Here is a 22,844-nt window from a genome sequence, read left to right on the forward strand (position 1 = left end):
CAATAGAAACTTCTCAGCAGTCACAATTTAGACTGTAAAAAAATACATGCAAAACATACTTCTCGGAAAACACTTAACTTTGAACAAAGCACCGAACTACACAAATGCAGAATGAAAACAGCATTTCAACTCCACCAAAAGTAGTCATCATAAAAGGTATAAATGTCAGCTATTCGCTAGGCTAAACTTCTCAGCAGTCACAATTTAGACTGTAAAAAAATACATGCAAAACATACTTCTCGGAAAACACTTAACTTTGAACAAAGCACCGAACTACACAAATGCAGAATGAAAACAGCATTTCAACTCCACCAAAAGTAGTCATCATAAAAGGTATAAATGTCAGCTAACTTCGCTAGGCACTTTTTAAACAGACAGTAAAAACACTGTCCACAAGCAGTATCCCAGCTCTATGGCAGGTTTCAGAAAGTCTTCATCTTCCTGCTTTAGTGTGAGGAGTGAGCAGAATCCAGGTCTGGAGCGTGATGTGTATCCTCTACGACCACAGTAAGGAGAAGGTGACCGCCTTCTGTAAATCTGACCCTGTCTTGAGCGGCTGTTCTCCACCTGCTGCCCTGTATGATCTGCTGTAGGAGTCCCGATCATCACAGCCACGGTCGGATCCTCTGTGGTAGTGATCTCGGCGGCGTGACCTGCCACATGTAGGTCTCCCCCATGTAAATTCCTGGCATTGGGCTATGTGGTCTTTTTGTCGTAGAGAAATCAAACCTGATCCTACGCCCATCAAGTTCCATTCCATCGGCACGTTCTTTAGCTTCTTGGGCATCATCTACATTTTCAAAATACACAAAGGCAAATCCTCCGGAGCGCCTAGGCTGCTGGTCATCTACAACAGACATCGGCAACGGGGCCGTATTTAGAGAACACTTCTCTTAAATCCCTTTCTGTGGTGGACAAGCTCAACCCAGACGCTCCAAGACAACAGTTCGGGTCAGGCCTTGCCGATTCCCAACAGGACGCCTTCGGGTAGACAGAACGGCTGGCTGTGGCGTCTGCGATCGTCTCGACCGTAGGACCGGCTACGAGGCCGTCTAAGAGGACGACATGGAGATCGTGACCTTGTACAACACCCTGGAGAGCTGCTTCTGGATCGAGACCTAGATTCGGGTCTGGACCCGGACTTTGACCCGGAACGCCTGGAATCTTCCTCCGCGCGAGGCCCCACCGATTCCCCGACCCGTGAGCCCTTCCACGTCTGGAAGCGGAACGGGATTCTTAGCCTAGTGCTTTCTGACTCCACATTACTTCTTATCTTAGCTTCATTTTTATTTCTTCTCTTCATTCTTCCATTTCAAATTCTGAAGTCTTTCATCTTCCCCACTCCACACAAATTGCTCAACATTCTATAAGTGGGACTTCTGGTCTGATAATTAGCATGCATTCTTTCTTATGTTTTTTCAGATTTCAGCTTCCCTTACTCCCGAGCTTCAAATACTCATTTATAAAACTTGTCATGACGATTTCCGCATTTTCCTTCTTCAACGTTAACCGGTTCGCTGTAGTTCTGCTCGCTGCTGTCGCCCGTGACTCCAGGCTTGACGTCGCCGCTCCTGGGCTTCAGTGGAAGCTGCCAAGCTCTCGTGCCTTCTTTATTATAAAGCTTCGCCGCAGCCTGCAGCATGATCTGGTTGCTCAGCGGCTCAGAGCCAAGCGTTCGGCACCACCTCCGCCCTGTTCTCCTGTGGCTTTTCCAGTGGCCGAGGGCCCTAACAGTCCGCTTTCCTTCAGCCGCCTCTGAGGAGACAAGATAATTTGTGCATAGATTGTGTCTAGGGCGATTTACTTCTTTACTTGGTAAACTTGTCTAGAAAGAAAAGGAAGCCGTTTTGGCATAAATTGTTCATAATGACCCTTGTGATAACTGCCAGATTCTTTTTGTGATACCTCTAATTCTGAGCCAGTGATTCATTATAGAAAATGTGCGTGGCGTGATCTTTTGGTCTTTAAAATGCATTGGTGGAGGAGGGAAAAAACCTCCAAACTCTCAAGCAGTAACATTGATATAATAAACCTAAAAGTTGGAACCCTACAAGCAAGGAACCTGGAAATTTTGCCTGAGGTTGTTTACCTGGAGTAACTGTTCTCTGAGTAGCCCCCTCCCCTATGCTGTGAGGCACAGAGGCAGACAGTGTGATGTCCCGTTTGCCTTATTTACACTTAAGGGCCCCCTTCATCTGGGACTTGGGCTCTGGGCATTTACTTACTTTAAAAATATATATGTGGGTACAGAAAACTTTTTAAAAACCCTTTTATATGAAGTAGTTTTAGGGCTGGGAGTTTGGCTCAGTGGTTCTGTTGCCTGCCTTGCAAGCACAAGGGCCCGAGTTAGATCCCCAATACCAAAAACAAAAACAACAACAACAACAACAATAAGAAGTAGTTTTGGTGTGTTTATATACCTAAGGGTTATGGTGAAGCCCAGGATAGTTTTATCAGTGAGAAAGACCTTTCAAAGAGAGAAGTGGGTGGAGGAAGGAAGGTGTATGAGTGAAAGTGCCTGTGTGGAACCCCAGAGGGATCTCCTTAAGGCATTTTTCAAGAATGAATAGATACTACACTTTTTCCATAATAGACTTTGCGCTTGAGGAGATGTGAACTTCAGAGAGTGGGTGGTGATGGAAACATAGGGTAAAGAATCAGAGAGGGGACAGAAAGGTTCAAAGTGGGCGAGGGGGGAGGAAGTCTGCTTGCTGGGCCTTGGTCTCATTGAATTCTGCTGCTGGGCTGGCCATGTCTGCAGGAATCAGGACGGACCTCAGGGTTCTGATCACAGTCGGGTGTTATATCTGGCTGTGTCACCTGTGAGCTGTAAACACTGTGGCTTAGTTACTACAGTCTTGAGTTGGTGTCTTGTTTATCACTATGATTTTTATGCAAAGAACTTTGCAAGCTACAAAGCACTATAGAATGTAGGCTATGAAAAAGGGACCAGGCCTTTTCAGAGTAGCAGTTTGTCTAGATCCTCCTCCATAGGCTTGTGTGCTTTCATTTCCTGCCACACTTTTATTTTCTCCCTTCTCACAGAGTGAGTTATTCTCCTTCCTAGCCTCACCTAGGGCTTTCTTACCTTCCGAGATGGAAGCTCTTCATTCTCTGATTATGGATTTATGGGACGAGCCCCGGCTTCCCCCTTTTCCCTTCCAGCTGTTTTATTGGACCAGTTTTCAAAACAGTATTTCTCTAGGGCTTCTGACGTTTAACAGTGTCCGTTTTAGGGTTCAGTTTTGAATCAAGTTGAGAGTAGAGTGTTGTTATTATTTTTTTTTTTGGTACGGGGGATTGAACTCGGGTCCTTGCGCTTGCAAGGCAGGCCACTGAACCGCTGAGCTAAATCCCCAGTGAGAGTAGAGTGATTTTATTCTTAAGTAGGAAATAATAGTGTGGTTTAAATGGGGCTAGTTTTAGGTTGGATAGCCCTTACCAAAGTGCTTGGGAGCAGAAGTGTTTCAGGTTTGGGGTTGTTTGGGGAATTTGGAGAATATGCATTGGTTTCACTGATTGTATATCTCTAATCTGAATGTCGGAATGCTTCAGAATCTGAAAGTTTTTGAACACTGGCACTCTAATCTGAACGTTAATTTGAACATTGACACTCCAAAAGTTTCAGTTTTTGAACGTTCCATATTTTGAATTTTCAGATTAGGGTTGCTCAACAGTTTTTCCTTCAAGTCACATTCCCGCATGTATCATTTACACTGGGTCCAAGTGAGGCATATAATCCTAGCATTTTAGTAGTCCAGGAATTGGCACACTGCACCCACCTGGCCACATCTGACCTTCCACCTGGCTGACGGGCATTCCTTTTTGTGTGGGCTTTGTCTGCTCTCCTGCTTCAGCAGCAGCGTTTAATTACTGAGACAGAGATACTTCTGTGTTACAAAGCCTAAACTGTTTACTGTCTAGTTTTTCACACAAAAAGTATGCTGATCTCTTTTCTAGTGGAATGCACCGGGCAATCCTGGAAGAGTGGGTTCTTTACCAGGAATCAGGCTGTGTGAATTTCCCACGGCAGGTATTTTCTCAGGAAGCCCTTCATATTTCCTTTGAGTGCCTCGACTTCCGTGTGAGAACCACACCGAGGATGACATATACCAACGAAAGGCTTCGAGTAGCAAAACCTCTGACTAGCTAGAAATCGTAGCGATTGTTTTTTACTAATGTGCTTCTTAAGTTTTCCCCCTTTATTTTCTTTTCCTTTTCCCTGTCTCCCACCCACCGCTTACAAAGGTTTGAATTCCTCAGCAACATCTATAGCAAATAACACCCATCGTGAAGGAGAGCTCCGCCTTGGAGACCGAGTGTTGGTGGTGGGCCAGAGAGTCGGAACCATTAAGTTCTTTGGAACAACAAATTTTGCTCCAGGTAATTCATCTGAATATTCCTTGCTCCATACGATTATTTAGAATACAAAAGGGTTAAAATTTTACTGGTAAATAAAATGTAATCATAGGGAATTCGTGTGAACAGTTTTGGTGGATGATAGCAAGGGCACAGAAAACGTGAAAGCATTGTACAAACTCAGATTGTTTGTGTCCAGATAAACTCATGTCCAGAAATTTCTCTCGCCCATTATGTTTTCATCTGTCTAATTTAAAATTAGTTGTCCCTTCCCAAGTTTATACTGATTGCAAGATGTGCTAAATGATAGTGAGAACATCTTCAGATTCGTGTATTTCCAAGGATAGCCTTAAATGAGGTAACTGTGTAGCTTTGATGGGGTGCCTTGAAGGGAACAACAAAAGAAAATACAGCTTTTCTGTACCCTGGGACCTTAAAAATACATGTTTTTATGTTTACATATTAACCCCAGTCTATACACAATGTCATGTTTCCAAAAGTAATGACTACTTTCTTTTGCATTTTCAAAGATTATAATTTTAAATAGCAGCCAGTTGAATGAAACAGTGTTTGTATGATTTAAATAGCAATATGCTATTTTAACACATGGTGGCATTGCAGCATTTTAGGGAAAGGTTATTTAGAACAGGGCCAGGGATTTAGCTCAGTTGTGCTGCTGCCTGCCTCGTAAGTGCAAGGATCCAAGTTCGATCCCCAGTACCACACACACACACACACACACACACACACACACACACGGTTACTTAGAGCATTGATTGAAAGAAAAAAAATTAACAACTCTAGTGCAGCACACTATGAATAACTGTATAGGATGTGAGATTCTATCCTGTTTGCAGCTAGCAAATTAGCCTGCCAGTTTTCCGGATGTTGGTGAAAGATGGAGCAGTCCTACCCACAGACAGAGGACCTTCAGACTCACAATAACTGACAGCCTCAGCCCCTAGTGTTGGCATGTTCTTGCCCTATTCCCTGAGCCCACAGGGTGGGGCAGACAGGACCAGGTGATGCCTGTGTCCCCAGCACGTCATGTTCCAGAAGAGGAACGCTATGCTGAAGGAATCGGAACCTTTTGATCAGTGTGCCTGGCGTTTGTTCTAGAGGAATTTGTCTCTGAACCCCCGGGGGGTCCTCTACACTGACAGCCAGGGAGGGCAGCCTGGAACCAAGCAGTCAGTGCCTGTGGCTGTAAGACCCTCAGAAACCTGAGAGCCAAGGAGAATTGTCTCATAACACATCCTTAACGATAAGTACACCACTTTCTAATTGCAAGCCAGTGACTTGAGATTGCGCATATGTTCTGTAGTTCATGACCTCCTTAGACCCTCCATGTAGTGATTGGGATTAGTTGAGGTGTGCTGGGACTATGTCTGTTGACCTTATTTTGGTGGAAAGACAGTAAAAGTAACCTTTCTATTTCAGCTTTAAGCTCTGTAGAAGAGGATATCCTATTATTTTCCTTACAATGAGAACTTTAAGTACTAAAAGTTATCTAGAATATTCTTCCTATCAGTTAACCCAAATCTTACTTAAATTAAAAATTATTTTTCTTTCCATCTTGATCAGATAGAGAAAAAAAGAAGGCAGAGTCACCATGATGTCTAGTGGTATTTTCCATATTATCTTTGTCCTTTAATTATTTAAGAACTGTTTCTGGTGTTACGGTATTGGGAAAGTGTAATGAAAAAGATTGTATGTTTATTTTATGATTTATACATCACAATATTATATTACACTTCTCATTGAAACTATATTAGAAAGTCAAGGGCAGTTTCTTTTTCATTATAGTTTAAAGATATATTTTGGTTGTATTCTACTTGCATAATAGCTAATCCTTTGCAAATTTGTGGTTGTGCATTTTATTTTCCATCCTTAATGTACAACTTTGCAATTATGCTGGTAAAATGTTTTTTCTACTTTTCAAATTTTCAAGTTTTACTTTATAATTTTATCATTTGAAAGCTCAATGAACACGATCTTCCATCATTACGGTCATTTGTGAAAATGTGAAACCATCTAGGCTCTGGGTTCGTATAATAGCATAATGATTTTGAATAAAGTGCTGATGCTTTTAAAACTCAATATTCATGTTCTAGGGTATTGGTACGGTATAGAGCTTGAAAAGCCCCATGGCAAGAATGATGGTTCAGTCGGAGGTGTGCAGTATTTTAGTTGTTCTCCAAGATATGGAATATTTGCTCCCCCGTCCAGGGTGCAAAGGTGAGAAAACGGAATTTACATTTCTTAGCATGAACTATTGTAATTTGCAAGGCACAGAGAGATTCTAATTTTATCTGGATGACACTCATACCTTCTTTTAAAGGGTTAACCAACCACCTTCCCCAGAGAGAGAGGGCTCATGGAAAGTTAAATTTGCCTTGCTGAGGATTTGCAATTTTAAAAACCTTCTTTCTTCCTCATTTGCAAACCCTATGAGTATGTGTAGGCTATTAGAAGTGGTGTTTGCGGCTAAGAACAGTGAAAGCAGCAAGCTTAATCTGTCATACAAACAAAAGTAAAAATGCTCTCTGATTGCTTCAGTCACATCCTAACTACATTAAATTTCCTGCCAGCAGGCACCCATTCATTCTCCTACAAACCTAATGGAACCAAAATGGCTTTTTTCTCTGATTTCTTTGGTTTTCAAAACTAGGCAGTAGATCTTTGGGGGAAGTGAAGTTTCAAGGATTTATATATAATAAACCTCTGGTGTTTCTTTGTAAGATAGCACACTTATGTATCACCTCACTCTGGTTTTGAAAAACAAGTTGAGGGCCAGGGATTTGCCTGCCTCACAAACGCAAGGTCCTGAGTTCGATCCCCAGTACCAAAAAACAAAATAAAATGAAGCAAAGCAAAGCAAAACATAAAACAAGTTGAGCAGAAACAAGTCCTTGTGAAAATCCAGGTGAACTGTGAAGTGCCTTCTCTTACATGCTGGAAGAAATAGCGTGTTACACTTTTCCGTGGCTAGGAAATTGGATACTAATGTAAGGCTAACTATGTGGTGTGACTGTGTACATGAGACTAGAACTGTGGTCATAGTCTGGGAGTTACATCAGGTTTTCCAACAAGAAGGTGTCTGTGTCCAGGCAAGTTATTTTTATATCCATTTTCTTCCTCAGTTTAGTTTTCTCATTGAATAACTGCATACACTTTTTGTATTAATTTCTTTCTCTTGAGATTTATTTGATATCATTGTTTTCTTCTTCATAGCAGTAAAGCATTCTGTGTGCAGTGCTTTGTAGTTCTTCCCTGAAATGTCAGTTCATTTGGTCGGGTGAGCTGGAAAATAACTGTGACTACATAACTACAAGTCTTTGTGGAGCATTGAATAACAGTAGGCTCTGTACTCTGTCCTTCAGAAGCCTATCTCATTATTCCCGCAGGCCCAGAGAGCTGTGGGCTACTGTGATCATTCCCATTTTGCAGGTGAAAAACAAGTTTCAAGAGATAAAGTAGCTTAGCTAAAATCATATAGCTAGGAAATGTTTGTTATGTTATTGTTGCTCATGCTTTTAATCACTTTGCTCCTTTTCCTTTTTAAATGACAGAAAGTAGATGCTCGCTGATGAGGAGCACGTCACATGTATGTGCTGGGCGGTGTTTCCAGTGCTGCCCGTGGATTAGTGCTTCTTTCTTCACAGCCCTCGGGTCAGTCACGGTAACTGTCCCTGGGCGCAGATGAGGGACATGTGGCCTAGAGAAGGAATGAAGTGGAGTGTGTACTTCTCACCGTAGTCCTATGGGGCGTGAAGGAGCTCCCATGACTCTCCTTAGGGTCTCTGTCTTGTCAGTGGCTCACTGGAGGGTCACATCCCACGGAGTCACACTCACGTTCTGTGCCCCTGTCACTCGGGTGCACCTTCAGCACGCTGCCATAGGCTCCTGCAGGTTGTTTCTGTGGGTCATGAGCACTGACTGGGATTTGGTCCATGTTTGATTACTCAGAGTACAGAGTTTGGCGTATTTTCGGCGCAGTAAATATTGATCAGATCTGATTCCCAGTTGAGTACTCTCTATTCTGGAACAGTCTTTTTTCTTCTTTTATTTCGTGAAGCCACCTTCTTTCTTGTGGTTTCATTTTTTCCCCTTGCTTTGTCTGTGGAGCACACGCTTTTCACTTTGTGTTTTCTTTGCCTTTGGTCTTTAAGGTGGTGCATTTGAAAGCAGCCCCCTCTTAAAAGAAACAGGACTCTCTCTAAATGAACTGCTATCGCAATCCAGCTGTCTTCCTGTCATCTTCTGATTGTCTCATTCATCATCATCAAATACTATTAAGTGTCTTTTAGCACTTTGTGCTGTGCTAGGCATTCTATAAACAAATAAAACAGACATGGTCTCTGATTTTGACGAGTTTCTAATCCAAACCAGTTTTGAGCTTTTTAAAGACCCTGCTGATCTTCAAGATGGAAGGATTTTTAAACCGAGGTCTGCTTGAAGACAGACTTAATAAAATTATAACCAATTACAGTCTCATTTTGCATTTTCTTGTCCTCAGAATTGTAGGTGGCTTTTTATTTCCCCCTTTCCATTTTCAAAATGTGCCTCCTGTGCCAGATTCTGTGCATATATTATTTCCTCTGGATGACATTCTAGACTATTACCCCACTTTCATTTAGTTAGTACTTTTTTGAGGTTAATACATAGATAGACAAATAGATCTCAACATTTCTGTAGAGAAACTGTAAACAAACTTACTGACTAGACCAAATCTGATCCCTCCTTCTCCCCACTTTTTTCCCTCTCCCTGTTCCCCACCTGCCCACCCCCAGGTGATCTTTAGTGTAGGATCGAGTTCATTTTCTTAGTTCTTACCATCAGGCACTTATTTCTAACCAACTGATTACCTGTAGGATCAAGTTCCTCCCAGCTGTTACTTCAGGTATCTGTCCTATTCATCAGATCGTGTTCTTTGTGTCTGTCCCTTATTGATTGTGGTACTTGGTAGATATATAAAATGATGCATATGAATTTTGAAATGAAACTGCAAATCCTGCAAGAATTTCAGGATTTGTTGGTGTAAATAAAGTATGTTGGAAGAAGTGGCTGCCAAATGAAGGCCTTGCAGGTTTAAGTCAGTAAGCAATTGAAAGGAAATGAGGCTGGCTGTCAGGATTCACTTTTTTAAATATAAAAAAAATGAAGAGAAACCCATTGGGAAGAGGACCTTATGATTGTGGTCAGAGTCAAATGTTAAGGGCCTTGAATTGTATTAGACATAGTTTTGTCAGAAAAAAATCAGACTTACGCAAAATCAGCCAGTATATTTTCCAGTCTAAGAATTTGTGATATTTTCACCATTTTAATTTCACATTTGGTATATTTAATATAAAATATATTTTCATAAAGATCCAAAAAATAATGCAATCGGGTGCTTGTTTTAAAGGAAGTCATTTTAGGTTGACTTTTTCATATTGCTGTACTTACCTTAGACTTTTCATTGTTTATCACCTGTCTCCCATGCTTGATTGAAGCTTTCTCCTGACTCATGTGGGGGCTCAATAAATATTTATTGGAAGAGTGAAATAAAAGCTGGTGTAAAGCCTCAGTTAAGAGGCAGTCTTAAACCTGAACATGCTACTTCTAATGAGGCATGCTTTGTTTGTTTTATTCATAGACTAACAGATTCCCTGGATACGCTTTCAGAAATTTCTTCAAACAAACAGAATCATTCTTATCCTGGTAAGATGACACGTATCGTGCTGCTAATAAACATTCCTTTGCATTCGCATAGTTCATGTAATCACAGAGCAAATGATACTGCATACCCACCCTCATTTGAAGAAGATGATTTGTGTGTTGTACAAATTCCTGAGTACCCACCCCTATCTCATCTGCCTCCCTGCTCATATGTCCCCTCCTCAGGTTATGGACCTTGGGTTTATATGAATTATCCCCTTGGTGTTCTTTATATTTTTTAACATATGTAGATGTTTGAAAAAATAATGTCTGTTTAGTTCTGAGTATTTGCTATTTCATCCTTTAGCATTCCATTGAAATACATGATGTGTTCTGTAGTTGATGACTTTGGGGTTATATTCTGTTTTTAACTGCTACAGACTATATTGTTGTGCAAATGAAGCAGTTTTTCTAGGGTTGCCAGGTATAAGTAGCCATATCCTTGCCCTTCCTAGGCACTGCAGCTGTTTGCAGTGCACACCCCAACTGGCTGTCCTTGCAGTCTGTCCCTCCTCAACTCGCTGACACTCATCTTGCTTGGCCTGAAAATCTTCGCTGACCTGATGGGTTATGACTGATTGATAGAAACAGGATCTTACTGTATTGTCCAGGGTGGCCTTCAACTCCCAGTCCTGCCGCAGCCTCCCGAGGAGTCTGATGAGTGTATCTCCTTGTGGCTTTGGTTGGTATTTTCCAAATGACAGATGAGGTTGAGCCTGTTTTCAGTCTGTGGGCCATACGCACTTCTTTCAAGTCCCTGTTCAAGTCTCTTGCCCATTTTACTTTTGGGAGTTTGTTTTTAAGCTTGTTGATTTATAGGTTTCTTTGATATTTTGGGTACTAATATTTTGTAGTTTTATATGTTGCAAATATCTTGCCCCATTAGTGTCTTGTCTTTTTCTTTTTCTGTCTTTTAATGAGCAGAAGCCTTCAAGTTTTGTGCATTCAAAAGAGAAAATCATTTTATGACATGTATTTTTTATTTTAAGAAATCTTTCCCCAAGACAAATACCACAAAATATATTTTCCTTATACTGCCGTTTAAAAATTTTATGTTTTTGTTTTTTACATTTGTCAATTTACTTAGAATTGATTCTTGTGTGTGGTAAGGATCTAATTTAGCTTTCTTTTCCATACAGATAACTACCCATGAAAGTTATTTGTATAATATCAAGCCTTAAATATTTTTTGTGGCTAATGTTTATGTCTCAGGAATTTCCACCGTTCTAGGAGATGCGTTGCTTTAATTTGAAATTCCCTGGTAAGGTGCTGTGTTATTAGATTTGCTAGGGCTTCCTTGGCTTGTTCATAGCTGTCAGTCTTCCTCTGAGGCCTCCACACTGTCTTTTCCATGTTGCATCAGTGTGCTAGTCTCCTCTTCCAATAAAATTACCTGTCATATTGTGGTAGGGCCTCCCTGAACCTCAATGTACCTTAATTACCCTGTTAAAATCATGTCTGCAAGTACAGTCACATTCTGAGGTACTGGAAGTGAGGACTTCATATGAATTTTGAGGTGTGCAATCCAGCCCCTATAAGCTGTTGAGTATGTCCATATGTTTACTTGCAGTCAATGTATCTTCTTGGTGAAGTGTCTGTTCAGTCTTTTGCCCAGTTACATAGTGTTTGTTGTTTTCTAATTGTTGAGTTCTTTCTGTATTTTGAATTCCAGACCTTTATTAGTTGGGGGTTTCTAAAATGTTTTCTCTTAGTCTGTGGCTTGTCTTTTCGTTCTCTTAACAATGTCTTGAAAGAGTAGGAGTTTTAGATTTTAATGAAGTCCAAGTTAGTTTTATTTTTCTTTCATGGATTGTACTTTTGGTATTGTAGGTCATCACCAAACCCAAAGTAATCCTGATGTTTCTCCTTTGTTATCTTCTAGGAGCTTTATACTTTTGTGTTTTACATTTAGATCTAGGATGCATTTTGAGTTAAATTTTGTGAAAGGTGTAGGGTCTGTATCTGGGTAAGTTTTTTTGCATGTAGATACCCAATTGTTCTAGCATCATATATTGAAAAGATGGTCCTTTTGTTCATTGAACTGTCTTTGATGGCTGGTCAGATCAGGTGACTGTTTTTGTGTGGATCTATTTGTGGGCTCTCCATTGATGTATTTGTGCTTTCACCACACTGCCTTGATTACTGTAGTTTTACAGTATTCTTCAATTTGAGTGGTATCAGTTGTTTGACTTTGTTCTCCTTTGGTGTTGTGTTACCTTTCCATATAACCTTTACAATCAGTTTGTTGAAATCCGTAAAATAACTTGCTAGGATTTTGATTGGAATCACATAGAATGTAGAGATCAGGTTGGGAAGCGTTGACATTTTAGTACTGAGTCGATGGACATGGACTGGCTCTCCACTTATTCACAGTAGTCTCTCCTAATCTACAGTTTGTCATTGTTTGTTCTACAGGGACAGTTACTCACAGGAAATGGTAGTCTGAAAATACCAAATGGAATTCCAAAACTAAACAATTCATAAGTTTTCAGTTGTGCACCAGTAACCATGCTGTATGTGCTGCCTGCCTCTTGGTCCGTTAGTAGCCCTGTCTGGGTTAACAGATTGACTGTTGCCATATTACTTATGTTCAAGTAATGCTAATTTTACTTAACAATGTGACTAGATGTAAGAAGAATAGTGCTGCAAATTTAGATATGTGAAAGAGGAAAATGTGCCTCCTTAAGTCAACAAGTGCAAATCCATCATCGATATGTGTGTGTAGGAAAAAACATAGAACCATATACACAGTATATGCCGTGGTTTTGGGCAGCTACTGGGCATCTTGGAACACATCCCCTGAGGATAAGGGGGTGCCATTGTGTCTGTTTTCTGATTGCTTTCCTCAGAATTTTGTAGTTTTCCTCGCATGGACTTATCCATGTTGCTAGATTTATACTTATGTGTTTAATGTTTTTGGTGTTACTGTAAATAGTATTGCTCCTATAATAATTCTTTTTACCTTACACCAGCTTTCTCTGGTTAAGTATTTGCCTGATATACCTTTTTCTATCCATTGATCTGTAACCTTTCTGTCATTATGCTTTTAGACTATTTCCCAGAGAAAATATAATTGGTTGAGTTTTACTTTTTAAACAGATTTCATTTGGCAATATCATTAATGTAAAAGTTTCACCCATTTGAATGTATTGTAATTACTAATACATTAGTGATGGTATTTTTGGTATTTTGCTATTTGATCCATTTTTCATGCAAAATAATTGGTGTTCCTTGCTTGACTTCTGGTTATATTCTTACCCACTTTTTATATATTCCAATTACTACCCTTTACTTGTGTATAAACTATACTGTAAATGAACATTTTAGTAAATTCTATAGATAATTTAATATATATTGCAAAGTCTACTCATTCTTATTTCCCAAATATCATAAAATCTTTAGAAGTAGAGTTGTCTTGTTTCTATTTTATATTCCCTGTATTGTTGACATTATTATCAAGTTTTATATAGTAATAATTTATTTAACATGCTCATTGTATTTATTAGTCAGCTTTTCCGTTGCTGGGACACAATACCGGATGCTTGTGGCATAAAGGAGAGGTCTTAACTTGGCTATGGTTCAGGAGATTCATTCCCTGGTTAGTTGGCTCCAAGGGAGAAACAGGGAAGAAGAGTGTGGCTGAGGAAAGCTGTTCAGGGAACAGAGAGTCAGAGTCCGGTAGTCAGGGAACAGAGGAGCGGAGCCAGGAACAAGAGTACAGCGATCCACCTCTAAGCAGGCTCTCAGCAGCACATGCTGTTGTGAGCTGTGGCTGATGACACTGATAACTCTAGCACCCTCCTGATCTCATCGCCTTCCAGAAGCCCTGCCTCTGAACATGAGACTTTTGAGTGACATTTTACATCTAAACTGTAATCATGTACTGACTAGTCTTTATTGATCCCCACAACTTCTACTTGGATCATTTTGTTTTTACTTCATGTGCAGTCTGTTTGTTTTTTTCTGTGATTTTCTGGGGTTAAATTTTTAGGTTGAAAAATATTGTTGCTCTGACCCTTGATATATCATTCTCTGGTTTTTCTGACTTCTGTCACTGCGAATCTAATCCCTATTGTAGTGATTTTATTCGTTTTAAAAATTTTGTGGTTGTTTTTGAAAATCTCTATTTCCTTTGAATTACAGTTTTCCTGTGATATTTCTGGGTGGAGATTTCTTTTTGTTTATCTTGCTTGGCATAAAATGTCTTCTTGAATCTAACAATTGATATCTCTGATTAATTCTGTAAAATTCTTACCCATTACATTTCGAATATTTCTTCTTTCTCTTTATTGTCTCCTTTAGAAACTCTGTGTATTAGTTTCACATTTTCTTTCCCATACCTTTTTATATGTTTCACAACTTGTCCTTCTGGATCATAATCTGATATCTTCAGAGTTAGCCTTCTATGTATTTCCTAATTCTCTCTTCAGCTGTGTTCATTTTGCTGCTTAATCCAGCCACACATTTATTAATTATGACATTTTCTTTTTTTCTTTGCAAATCTGCTTGTTACTAACCATCACTTATTTGCCCATATTTTCAAGTTCTTTTATGTCTTGAAATACTTTAAATCTTTTATTTTGTGTGAAGCAATTCAGTATCTGAATTCTTTGTGAGTCTTGAGTCTACCATCTGTTTCTTTTAAGCCTAACTCATGGCGCCTTCTTTCCTTGTGATTTTTGTAATGTATTATTCTGAGATTCTTATCTTACTCAGAATTTTGCCGAAGAATTCTCTGAGGCCTGTGTTGATGCCTCCAGAGATTGTGTTTACTTCTGCCAGTTAACTGGAAGCACTGCCAACCCAAGACTAATTTATAGTCTCTGCAGTTGTTTTGTATTACACAGATAACACGAATTTAACTCAGAGTAGCAAATTATGAGAGAAGAATTTACCTTCTGCTAAGTATAATAGTTGACAGAAGTCACTTTCTTTTCTCTTCATTGAAACCATATTTCCTTTGTTTCTCATGATGACTACACAGAGAATGCACTCTTTTCGCCTGGGGTCGTCTGTGAGAGCCCCACAGGGCAGGGACTCACTGTTTCTGGGGCAGCCAGGTGGGCAGGCAGGGTCCATGTTCCTTGAAGGAGTGGAAATCCTGTGATACAAGATAGCAGTATGCTTGGAGGTGTTCACCTCCATGGTTTCTCATTTTGTTTTTTAGCTTCTTTGAAATTGTACTATTATGTCAACAGTATTTTTTAAAAAAGTTACAGTTGTATTAGATTCTCTTCTATCAAGAGATTCTTTCAGCATTTGTAGTCTGTCCTGACTGCCAACCCTGGAAATCCTATTCCTTTTTTAAAATTTACCCTCTGTGTAGTCTTTTTTTCCTTTTAATTGTTTTTATGGTGATGGTGACAGTCATGATTTCTAAGCTTATTGTTAAGTGCTTTATAAATGGGATACCTTTAATGATAATGTTTTAAAAAGTATTTTAGCCTTTTTTCATACAATTGTCAAGATTGTAAGATGAGTTATAATAAATGGAATCAGCTTTTCCAGTATATAATTCAGTTTTATTATATTTTTCAAGGAATCATAGAGTAAGATCTCCGGAAGTAATAATATAATCTTATTCCGATATGAACATAGTTTGGTCAGGAAAGATAAAAATATGTCAAGAAATCTAAACGCAATTATATTTTGTATATGTACTTGTCTTCTTTCTCTAAAGAAACTTTTGATATCGTAGAACATTTATAGAAGAAAAGATAAAAGAGAACTTTCAGTAAGAACTGAAAATGTGTGATTTGTTTTCCTCTTCTAACCTTAACTTTCATATTTAGGTTTGAGGAGAAGTTTTAGCACAACTTCTGCTTCTTCCCAAAAAGAGATTAACAGGAGAAATGCTTTTGCCAAGTGAGTATTGAGAAGATTTAGAAAAATGCCTTTCGAGATGAACATGATGAGATTCTGTGAAGGAAGAGGAGTGGGATTTTTATCTTGTACATTGCTCGGTAGAATTTGACACGTAAGAGAGAAGGTGTGATCAGTGTATTGAATTCTTCCTCTGAAAGCTCAATTAAAAATGTCACAAGTGACTAAAAATAGTGCATTGCATATATTTTCTCTTCTAAGAGGTTCGTACTCTTAATAAAAGTTGGAGGTATTTACATTTTGTGTTTTCAGTGAATAGGGTAAATTGATTTTAAACTCTACTGAATTAATCAAAGATTTGATTTACTAGGGTCAGCAGTACTTTTTTTTTTTTAGCAATACTCGATAGAAATGTAAGGCCTATTTGCTTAAGGTACTCTTAAAATTATTTTTTTTAAAGGTTCCCCCACTTGCTCCTAAAGAGTGCACTACTCACAGCCATCACCAATTTTGTCACTTTTGAAGCTGGTCTTGCCTGAGTAGCTAAAACATTGAGGAACAGTCACTGTATGCTCCAGTTAGTCGAACGTATTCAAGAGTTCTTAGGCAGAATGGAACACATTACTAAGAAGAGACCTCCAGGATGTAGCATTCTGAAGGGAGAGAGCTAGCAGTATCAATGTGGCAGGGAGGGAAATGAGGGGCAGAGGATGAGAGGCTGAACAGCGGGAATGATACCACAGCAGGTATGGTGAGACAGGAGGAAAGGGTAGCACACTTGCCTGTTTTGTGTAAAAATAAAAAGAAATGTTTCATCCAGAGGAAGCAGTGACAGAGGGGCTTGGGAGCAACTCTTCTGCCCTTGAAATTCCATATACTTCTCACGCCAGTAATGCGAGAGATAAAGAGAGTGAGCTTAGACTGCAAGGTGGTCGTCACAGTGGCCTGCGGGCACAAAGTGAACAGCCTGTCTCTGCTGTCACCGTCACTGCCTGCTGATGTCAGCCCCCCCCCCACCTGTTGTCAGGAAGCTCTGCTCACGAGTCAGTGGTGCATCCTGTGTGTGGGGCCCAGCCTGTGGCCCCGACTCAGCCGAGCTCCCGCAGTGCCACTGCCAGAGGCGCCAGTGTTGCTGTCGTGCCGTCTTCTCCCTGAATTCTAAACTCTGGTGCAGACTCAGGGCACAGCAGACAGAGCCCGCACAGTTAGTGCCTGTGCTTCCTGCCTTCGCTCATGGGAATGTCCTCACAAGGGAAGCCATTCTGTAAACTCTGTGCTTTCCCGAAAAAAATAAAACGAGCAGTACCACCTGCATTTTGCTCACATGATGCTCCCTGCTTTCGCTTTCCTGTCTGCCTGTTTTTCTAGTTATCACGGCTATCACTTCCCCACTGAAATGCCTTCACTTAGGGATTTCTTTCTCTTTTGTGCACACTCTATACCTTACACAGTCTTATAGTTTGTCACATTTTATTGATTGTTATTTATAATTCTAGAGCTGGGTGGCCAGTTTTTGAGTAAACGGAGTTCCCACACATGCAATAATTCCGAGTTTCTCAGTTCTCTGAGCTTTTGAGCTTTGACATAATTTCAGGCAGAATCAATTTGATTAGAATGTTTTTTTTTTGGTACCAGGGATTGAACTCAGATCCTTGTGCTTTTGAGACAGAAGGCAGAACCCACTGAGCTAAATCCCCGGCTCTAGAATGTTAAGTGTTTATCAAACCATTAACTTTTGGCGTAGATAATGAATTGTTTCTTTATAAACTTTTTATTTTGTTTATGAAAGTTGATTATACAGTGTTTAAAAGGTTAAAGCCAGTGGAGATAAAGATCATCTGTAATGTTGTCCCTTAGCTAAGATTATCACTATTAACATGTTGGTGTATACTTTCCTAACTTTTCATTCGTTCATTCATTTTGCAGTACTGGAGATTGAATCAGGATCTTTACACTGGGCTGTATCCTCAGTCCTTTTTTATTTTTTGTTTTGAGACGGGGGCTAGTTATGCTGCCCAGGTTGGGCTTGAACTTGCTTCCTGTCTCAGCCTCCCAGTGTGCTGAGATAAAGGTTGGTGCCACCACTCCTGGATCTTTTCCAGCTTTTTCCTAATGCATGTAACTGAAGGTTTTAGCGAAGTTAGATGAGTTATACTCTGTGTCCTTCAGGAAGCTTTTTGCCCTTAATACATCATACATGTAATATCCTATTCTTTAATGCCTTTGATCACTGTAACTTTTGCAGTGTTTTCAACACTGCACTTTAAAAACTCCATTTACTATTATTATATTATGCCATAATGATAAACAAAAAAAATCATAACTTAGCTAATAGATGTCAAACTTTTTTTGAGGTATTGAATCCAGCCTTTGCACTCAGATGTGTCCCAAGCCCATTTTTATTTTGAGGTAGAGTCTTGCTAGGTTACCAAGTTGCCTGGGCTGGGCTCCACCGTACCACCTTCCTGTCTCAGCCTCCCAGAGTGCTGGGATTGTGGGTGTGTGCTACCCTGCCCAGCTAGCCGCCAGACTCTTACTTAGTACGTGTTTGTCTTGCTTTTTCTGTCCCTCACACTTCCTCAGCTTGTGTATGTGTATTTCTTGAGATAAGAGAAGTACCCAATTTAACCTTCTCCTAGTTCTTTCATTTAAAAAATTTTATGCATTAACACTTTATTTGGAATTTGAGTTTTTAGAATTTTAATGGGTAGTTAAGAATCATTTATTTCTTCCCACATAGCTAATTTTTACAGCCCCCCCTTTCTTAGTGTTCACTCCTTTTTCATTGTATTGAAATTTTAATTTTTATCACATACAATTATGTGTATTTTGAATTTTTCGAAGATGTCTTTTCTGTGTCATTTAGGAGTATATTCTTGGGCCAGAGCCACATTCTTTGCACTATCATAACTTTACAGTTTAACGTACTTGGCCATGTAAATCTTACCTTTTGATTTTCCAGCTCTTTCTTCATCATGGACCTCATTGTGGTTTTGAGATCCTGGCTTTTCTCCTTGCACAGCCTGGCCCTCTCTGACCTGAGGCTGATAATGCAGTTTATTTCTTTTCTTTTTTTGAGTCAGTCACACCCCCCCTTTGGCCCCGGGGATCAAACTCAGGACCTTGTGTTTGCCAGGCAGGTGGTGGCACCACTGAGCTAAATCCCCAGCCCAGCCTTTGATTCCCTTTTTGTTGAAAGGAAGGAAGTATGACCTTCTCTGCTGATTTTGGTGAGGCTGAATGAAATAATGCATGTGAGGTGTTAGGAGTATGTTAAGTGCTTAGGAAATGATAGTTTATTGTCATTGTGTGCAAATTACAGTTTCAGGTTGCAAAAAAAAAAGCCATTGGTAGCGAATTTGGAGAACACATGAATGTTTCCGTTACCTCTTTCCTTTGTACTTCAGTAAAGACTTCCACCACTCCTTATGGGTGTTACATATTGCCTTGGTTAGTGAGCCTTTCATGAGGGAGATATAAATTCAAAATTGTTTTCTAATTAGAACTCTGTCCCGTATTAGCAAATGCAGCTCAGGATGAGTCTCAGAGCCTTGGATTCCTTTCTTACAAAGTGGCTGACAGGAACAAATGAAATATTATGTTATATAGTATATTTAAAAATATAGAAAATGAAATAAAATATAAAATATGTAGGACCCAGATCCGTCCCAGTAAGAACCCCCGCAGTTTGGGCCAGAGGCTCTGACTGTGTCTCCTGCGGCCACAGGCAGGGAGCTTGTTGCGGGACGGAAGGCTCGGCCTTGCTTCCGGGTGGCCACTCTGCAGGCCGCAGGGCGCAGGTGATGCTTCTGTCGGGGGAGTGGCAGGGGCTCTGAGCAGCCCAGGGTTCAGGCCTGGCCGGTCATTGGTGAGTCCCAGGTAGTCTGTCAGCAGGTCAGGCTCTCGGAGCCATGCGATGCCCTGTCGGGGAGTGGGGTGGGCGTCCCGCTGGCAAAGCGCAGGCTCCAGAGCTCAGCTGTGGATGGACCTAGGTCGGCACAACTTTGCCCGTTTCTCCTCATGTATACATTTGCTTTCCAAAGTTGTAGATTTTCAAAATCTGTTTTAATATAAAAAATATTTATTTACCTATTTATTTTTGGTACCGGGGATTGAACTCGGGATCTCGTGTTTGTAAGGCAGGCAGTTGGCACCACTGAGCTAAATCCTTGGCCCTGAAGAAATATTTTTAAAGAGAACAAAAGGTAATTTACCAACAGCCGAAATGCTAGCTCCTTTTCGCTTTACTTTTAATATTGATAGTTCCATAGGAATAAGTGTATTTTTTCTAACTGCTGTTTTATTGAATGCATACTTCTAAATCACAGATGAAACCTTGAATTCAGGTCAAGGTAGTATTAAAGTAGCCCAAAGGCAAAGGTTTTTTTATTTTATTATTATTTTTGTTTTTGTTTTTGAGACAGGGTCTCACTATGTAGTTGAGACTGACCTGGAACTCACTATGTAGTCTAGGCTGGTCTCGAACTCACAGCGATCCTCCTGCCTCAGCCTCCCGAGTGCTGGGCTTACATGCGTGCACTACCACGCCCGGCAGGCAAAGGTTTTTCAAATGTTAAAAGTATATTGTATTCTTGCTATTTAGAATTTAGGAAGGTCAAATTATGATTGTAAAGCGGCCTGTTTTGTGAATCAAGATAATTCTGACTGACCACGGGAAGCACACGGTAAAGCGCCTTCTGTGCCTTCGCACCTCAGCGCTGTTCCAACTTCCTTTCTCCCGCACAGGTCGAAGACCGCCCTGCGCCGCAGCTGGAGCAGCGCCACCTCTGCAGGCGGCCTGGAGAGCAGCGTGAAGCTGCACGACGGCTCGCAGGTCTTGCTCACGAGCTCTAATGAGATGGGGACCGTGAGGTACGTGGGCCCCACGGACTTCGCGTCGGGGATATGGCTTGGACTGGAGCTGCGAAGCGCCAAGGGGAGAAACGATGGCGCGGTGGGTGACAAGCGCTATTTCACCTGCAAGCCGAACCACGGAGTTTTGGTGAGGCCAAGTAGAGTCACCTACCGGGGAATTAATGGGTCAAAGCTTGTAGATGAGAATTATTAAAGTTCTGAAATAGTCGATGAGCGCTCCCCCCCCCCCGTCTCTCATACGTGGTATAAAGTAGAGCTCAAGACAGATGGTTTATTTGGCCAGTATTTAAGCTTTGAAAATGCAATATAGTTATCTTCACAGAAACTGTTGTAACAGTTCAGGGAGATACCTTTAAAAGGCCACAAGTATGAACTCTGGGGAATCATGGCTCTTTTAAAAACGATTTCAAAATAAGCAAATTTATAAGGCTTCTGAAGCTTTAGTTCCCAAGGAAACTCTAGGACTCATAAAAAAAAAGTGCCATTAGGTGGTTAACTGATGCATTACTTTACTCACTGTGTTTCCGTTTTGCACATAATGTATTCTTCCTAGTGCCATAATTGTCAGGTTTGTTTCATCAGCTTTGGTGAACATAATGTTCGCATGACCTCTTTCTGTTCCATGTTTTTAAAATTTTTCTTCGTGTGTTTATTACTAATAAGTACCCTGAGAGTGTACTGGTGGTATTTTTGGTACGGTCACTTGCTGTTTTGTGAACGGCTCATGTGAAGGCGCTTTGGCACACGGGAGGTGGATGAACTCGGGGATGTCTGGCTCTGCTTCTGGCCCAGGCCAAATAGTGAAAGGGAGTCTGGGTTAGCCAGGACCACTAACTAGTCGGGTAGCGAGATCAGAAAGAAGGTGGGTCTCCTGACCCGTGGCTCAGCGCTCTTTCCTCTACATAAAGTATGTAACTGAGATTTTTCTTCTGCTGCTTACCTGCTGCATCTGTACAATATAAATACAAAAAGCCCATGATCAAGGTTTACAAATTCAAGTCAGAACCTTTGCACACACTTACTTAGCTTCTTTAGTAGACATATTTGTAACACACCGCACTTTCAAACATGATGCACTTTCATATTTGTGGAGAATTTGCCACCCTTTCCCCCTGGAATTTGAAAAACATGTTTAAAAATGTATTTGACAAGAGAACAGAGTAAGATGTGGTGGGAAGGATGCGTTAGTCTTGCGTGCAGATGTGTGTGGTTTCTGGGCTCCTTGTTCTGTTGCTCATGCTGCTGGAGGTGCGTTTCCAGGGGCTGCAGAGGCGGCCTGCGACAGAGGAGCAGAGCCAGGCTGTCGTCATTTCCCTCCGGCCCATTTGCTAAGCTAAGCTTTATGAAACGGCGATGTGATAATGACACACTTCTGTCTTGTGGAAATGTAGTGAAGTTTCTGTCCTATATGTGTAAAGATTTATCTTTTATTGTAAATATTTAGACTTTGCCACAGAAATGTTGGAAGAGTTTGCTTTATAAGACTAAAAGTATCCTTCAGAATGGAGCTTGCTTTGTGCTTAGAAATATATGCTAAGCTATTTTGCAATATACTGTTTTAAATCTAAATTCTGTCACTCTGTTGCCTTTTTTTAAAATGGTGTTTCAAATACTGCCGAAGTTATTTTCCTGAATACATTTGCAAAATAAGGCTGCTTTATAATCAAGGAATATTTTTATTGATTGAAAAAAATGACTGTGCTGCAATTAAAAAGTAAACTTATTTTATTATATAAATTCTTTCTTAAAACTCTATTTATACCTTACCATGAAATCCATGAGTAAAATGAACTTGGGTGTCCATAATTCTTTCTGTTAAATATGAAATATTATAAGTTAAAAGCAGTAATGCCGACTGAATTTATTTTTGAGGTCAAAGAGCCAATTGTTCTCTTTATGTTTAGATTAGGTTTATTAAAGCCGTATAGGATTCATGCTTCATATACTATACATACAAATTAGATGTTTTCATCTGTGTTTTGCTTATTAAATGTCATTCACAGTTCATTTTTGAGCATTAATAAAACAGGAAGCTGTTTGGTTTGGAATGGTATCTTGTCATTTACCCTCTCTGCAATGCTCCTTTC

The 22,844-nt window shown here is 40.2% G+C and overlaps 1 protein-coding gene and 1 pseudogene across 5 annotated transcripts in view; one reads left to right on the forward strand and one right to left on the reverse strand.

Moving 5' to 3' along the window:
- The window catches only part of Clip4 (CAP-Gly domain containing linker protein family member 4), a 91,439-nt gene extending 68,707 nt beyond the window's left edge, over positions 1–22,732 (forward strand). For 4 of the 5 annotated variants that reach the window (XM_010604690.3, XM_010604686.3, XM_033763451.1 and 1 more), the window contains exons 12-16: positions 4,249–4,383; positions 6,474–6,597; positions 9,998–10,062; positions 15,852–15,924; positions 20,629–22,732. In XM_010604690.3, the coding sequence (XP_010602992.1) occupies positions 4,249–4,383; positions 6,474–6,597; positions 9,998–10,062; positions 15,852–15,924; positions 20,629–20,950 (719 nt within the window). In that variant the 3' untranslated portion in view covers positions 20,951–22,732. The remainder of the gene's footprint in view (positions 1–4,248; positions 4,384–6,473; positions 6,598–9,997; positions 10,063–15,851; positions 15,925–20,628) is intronic. The other variant, XM_033763459.1, reaches the window with a different exon arrangement.
- LOC104848637 lies at positions 367–1,408 on the reverse strand (annotated as a pseudogene).
- Positions 22,733–22,844: the final 112 nt, after the last annotated feature.

This window comes from Fukomys damarensis, unplaced genomic scaffold (genome assembly GCF_012274545.1).
Source record: "Fukomys damarensis isolate Sample0158 unplaced genomic scaffold, DMR_v1.0_HiC HiC_scaffold_2, whole genome shotgun sequence".
In the NCBI taxonomy this organism is placed as follows: Eukaryota; Metazoa; Chordata; class Mammalia; order Rodentia; family Bathyergidae; genus Fukomys; species Fukomys damarensis.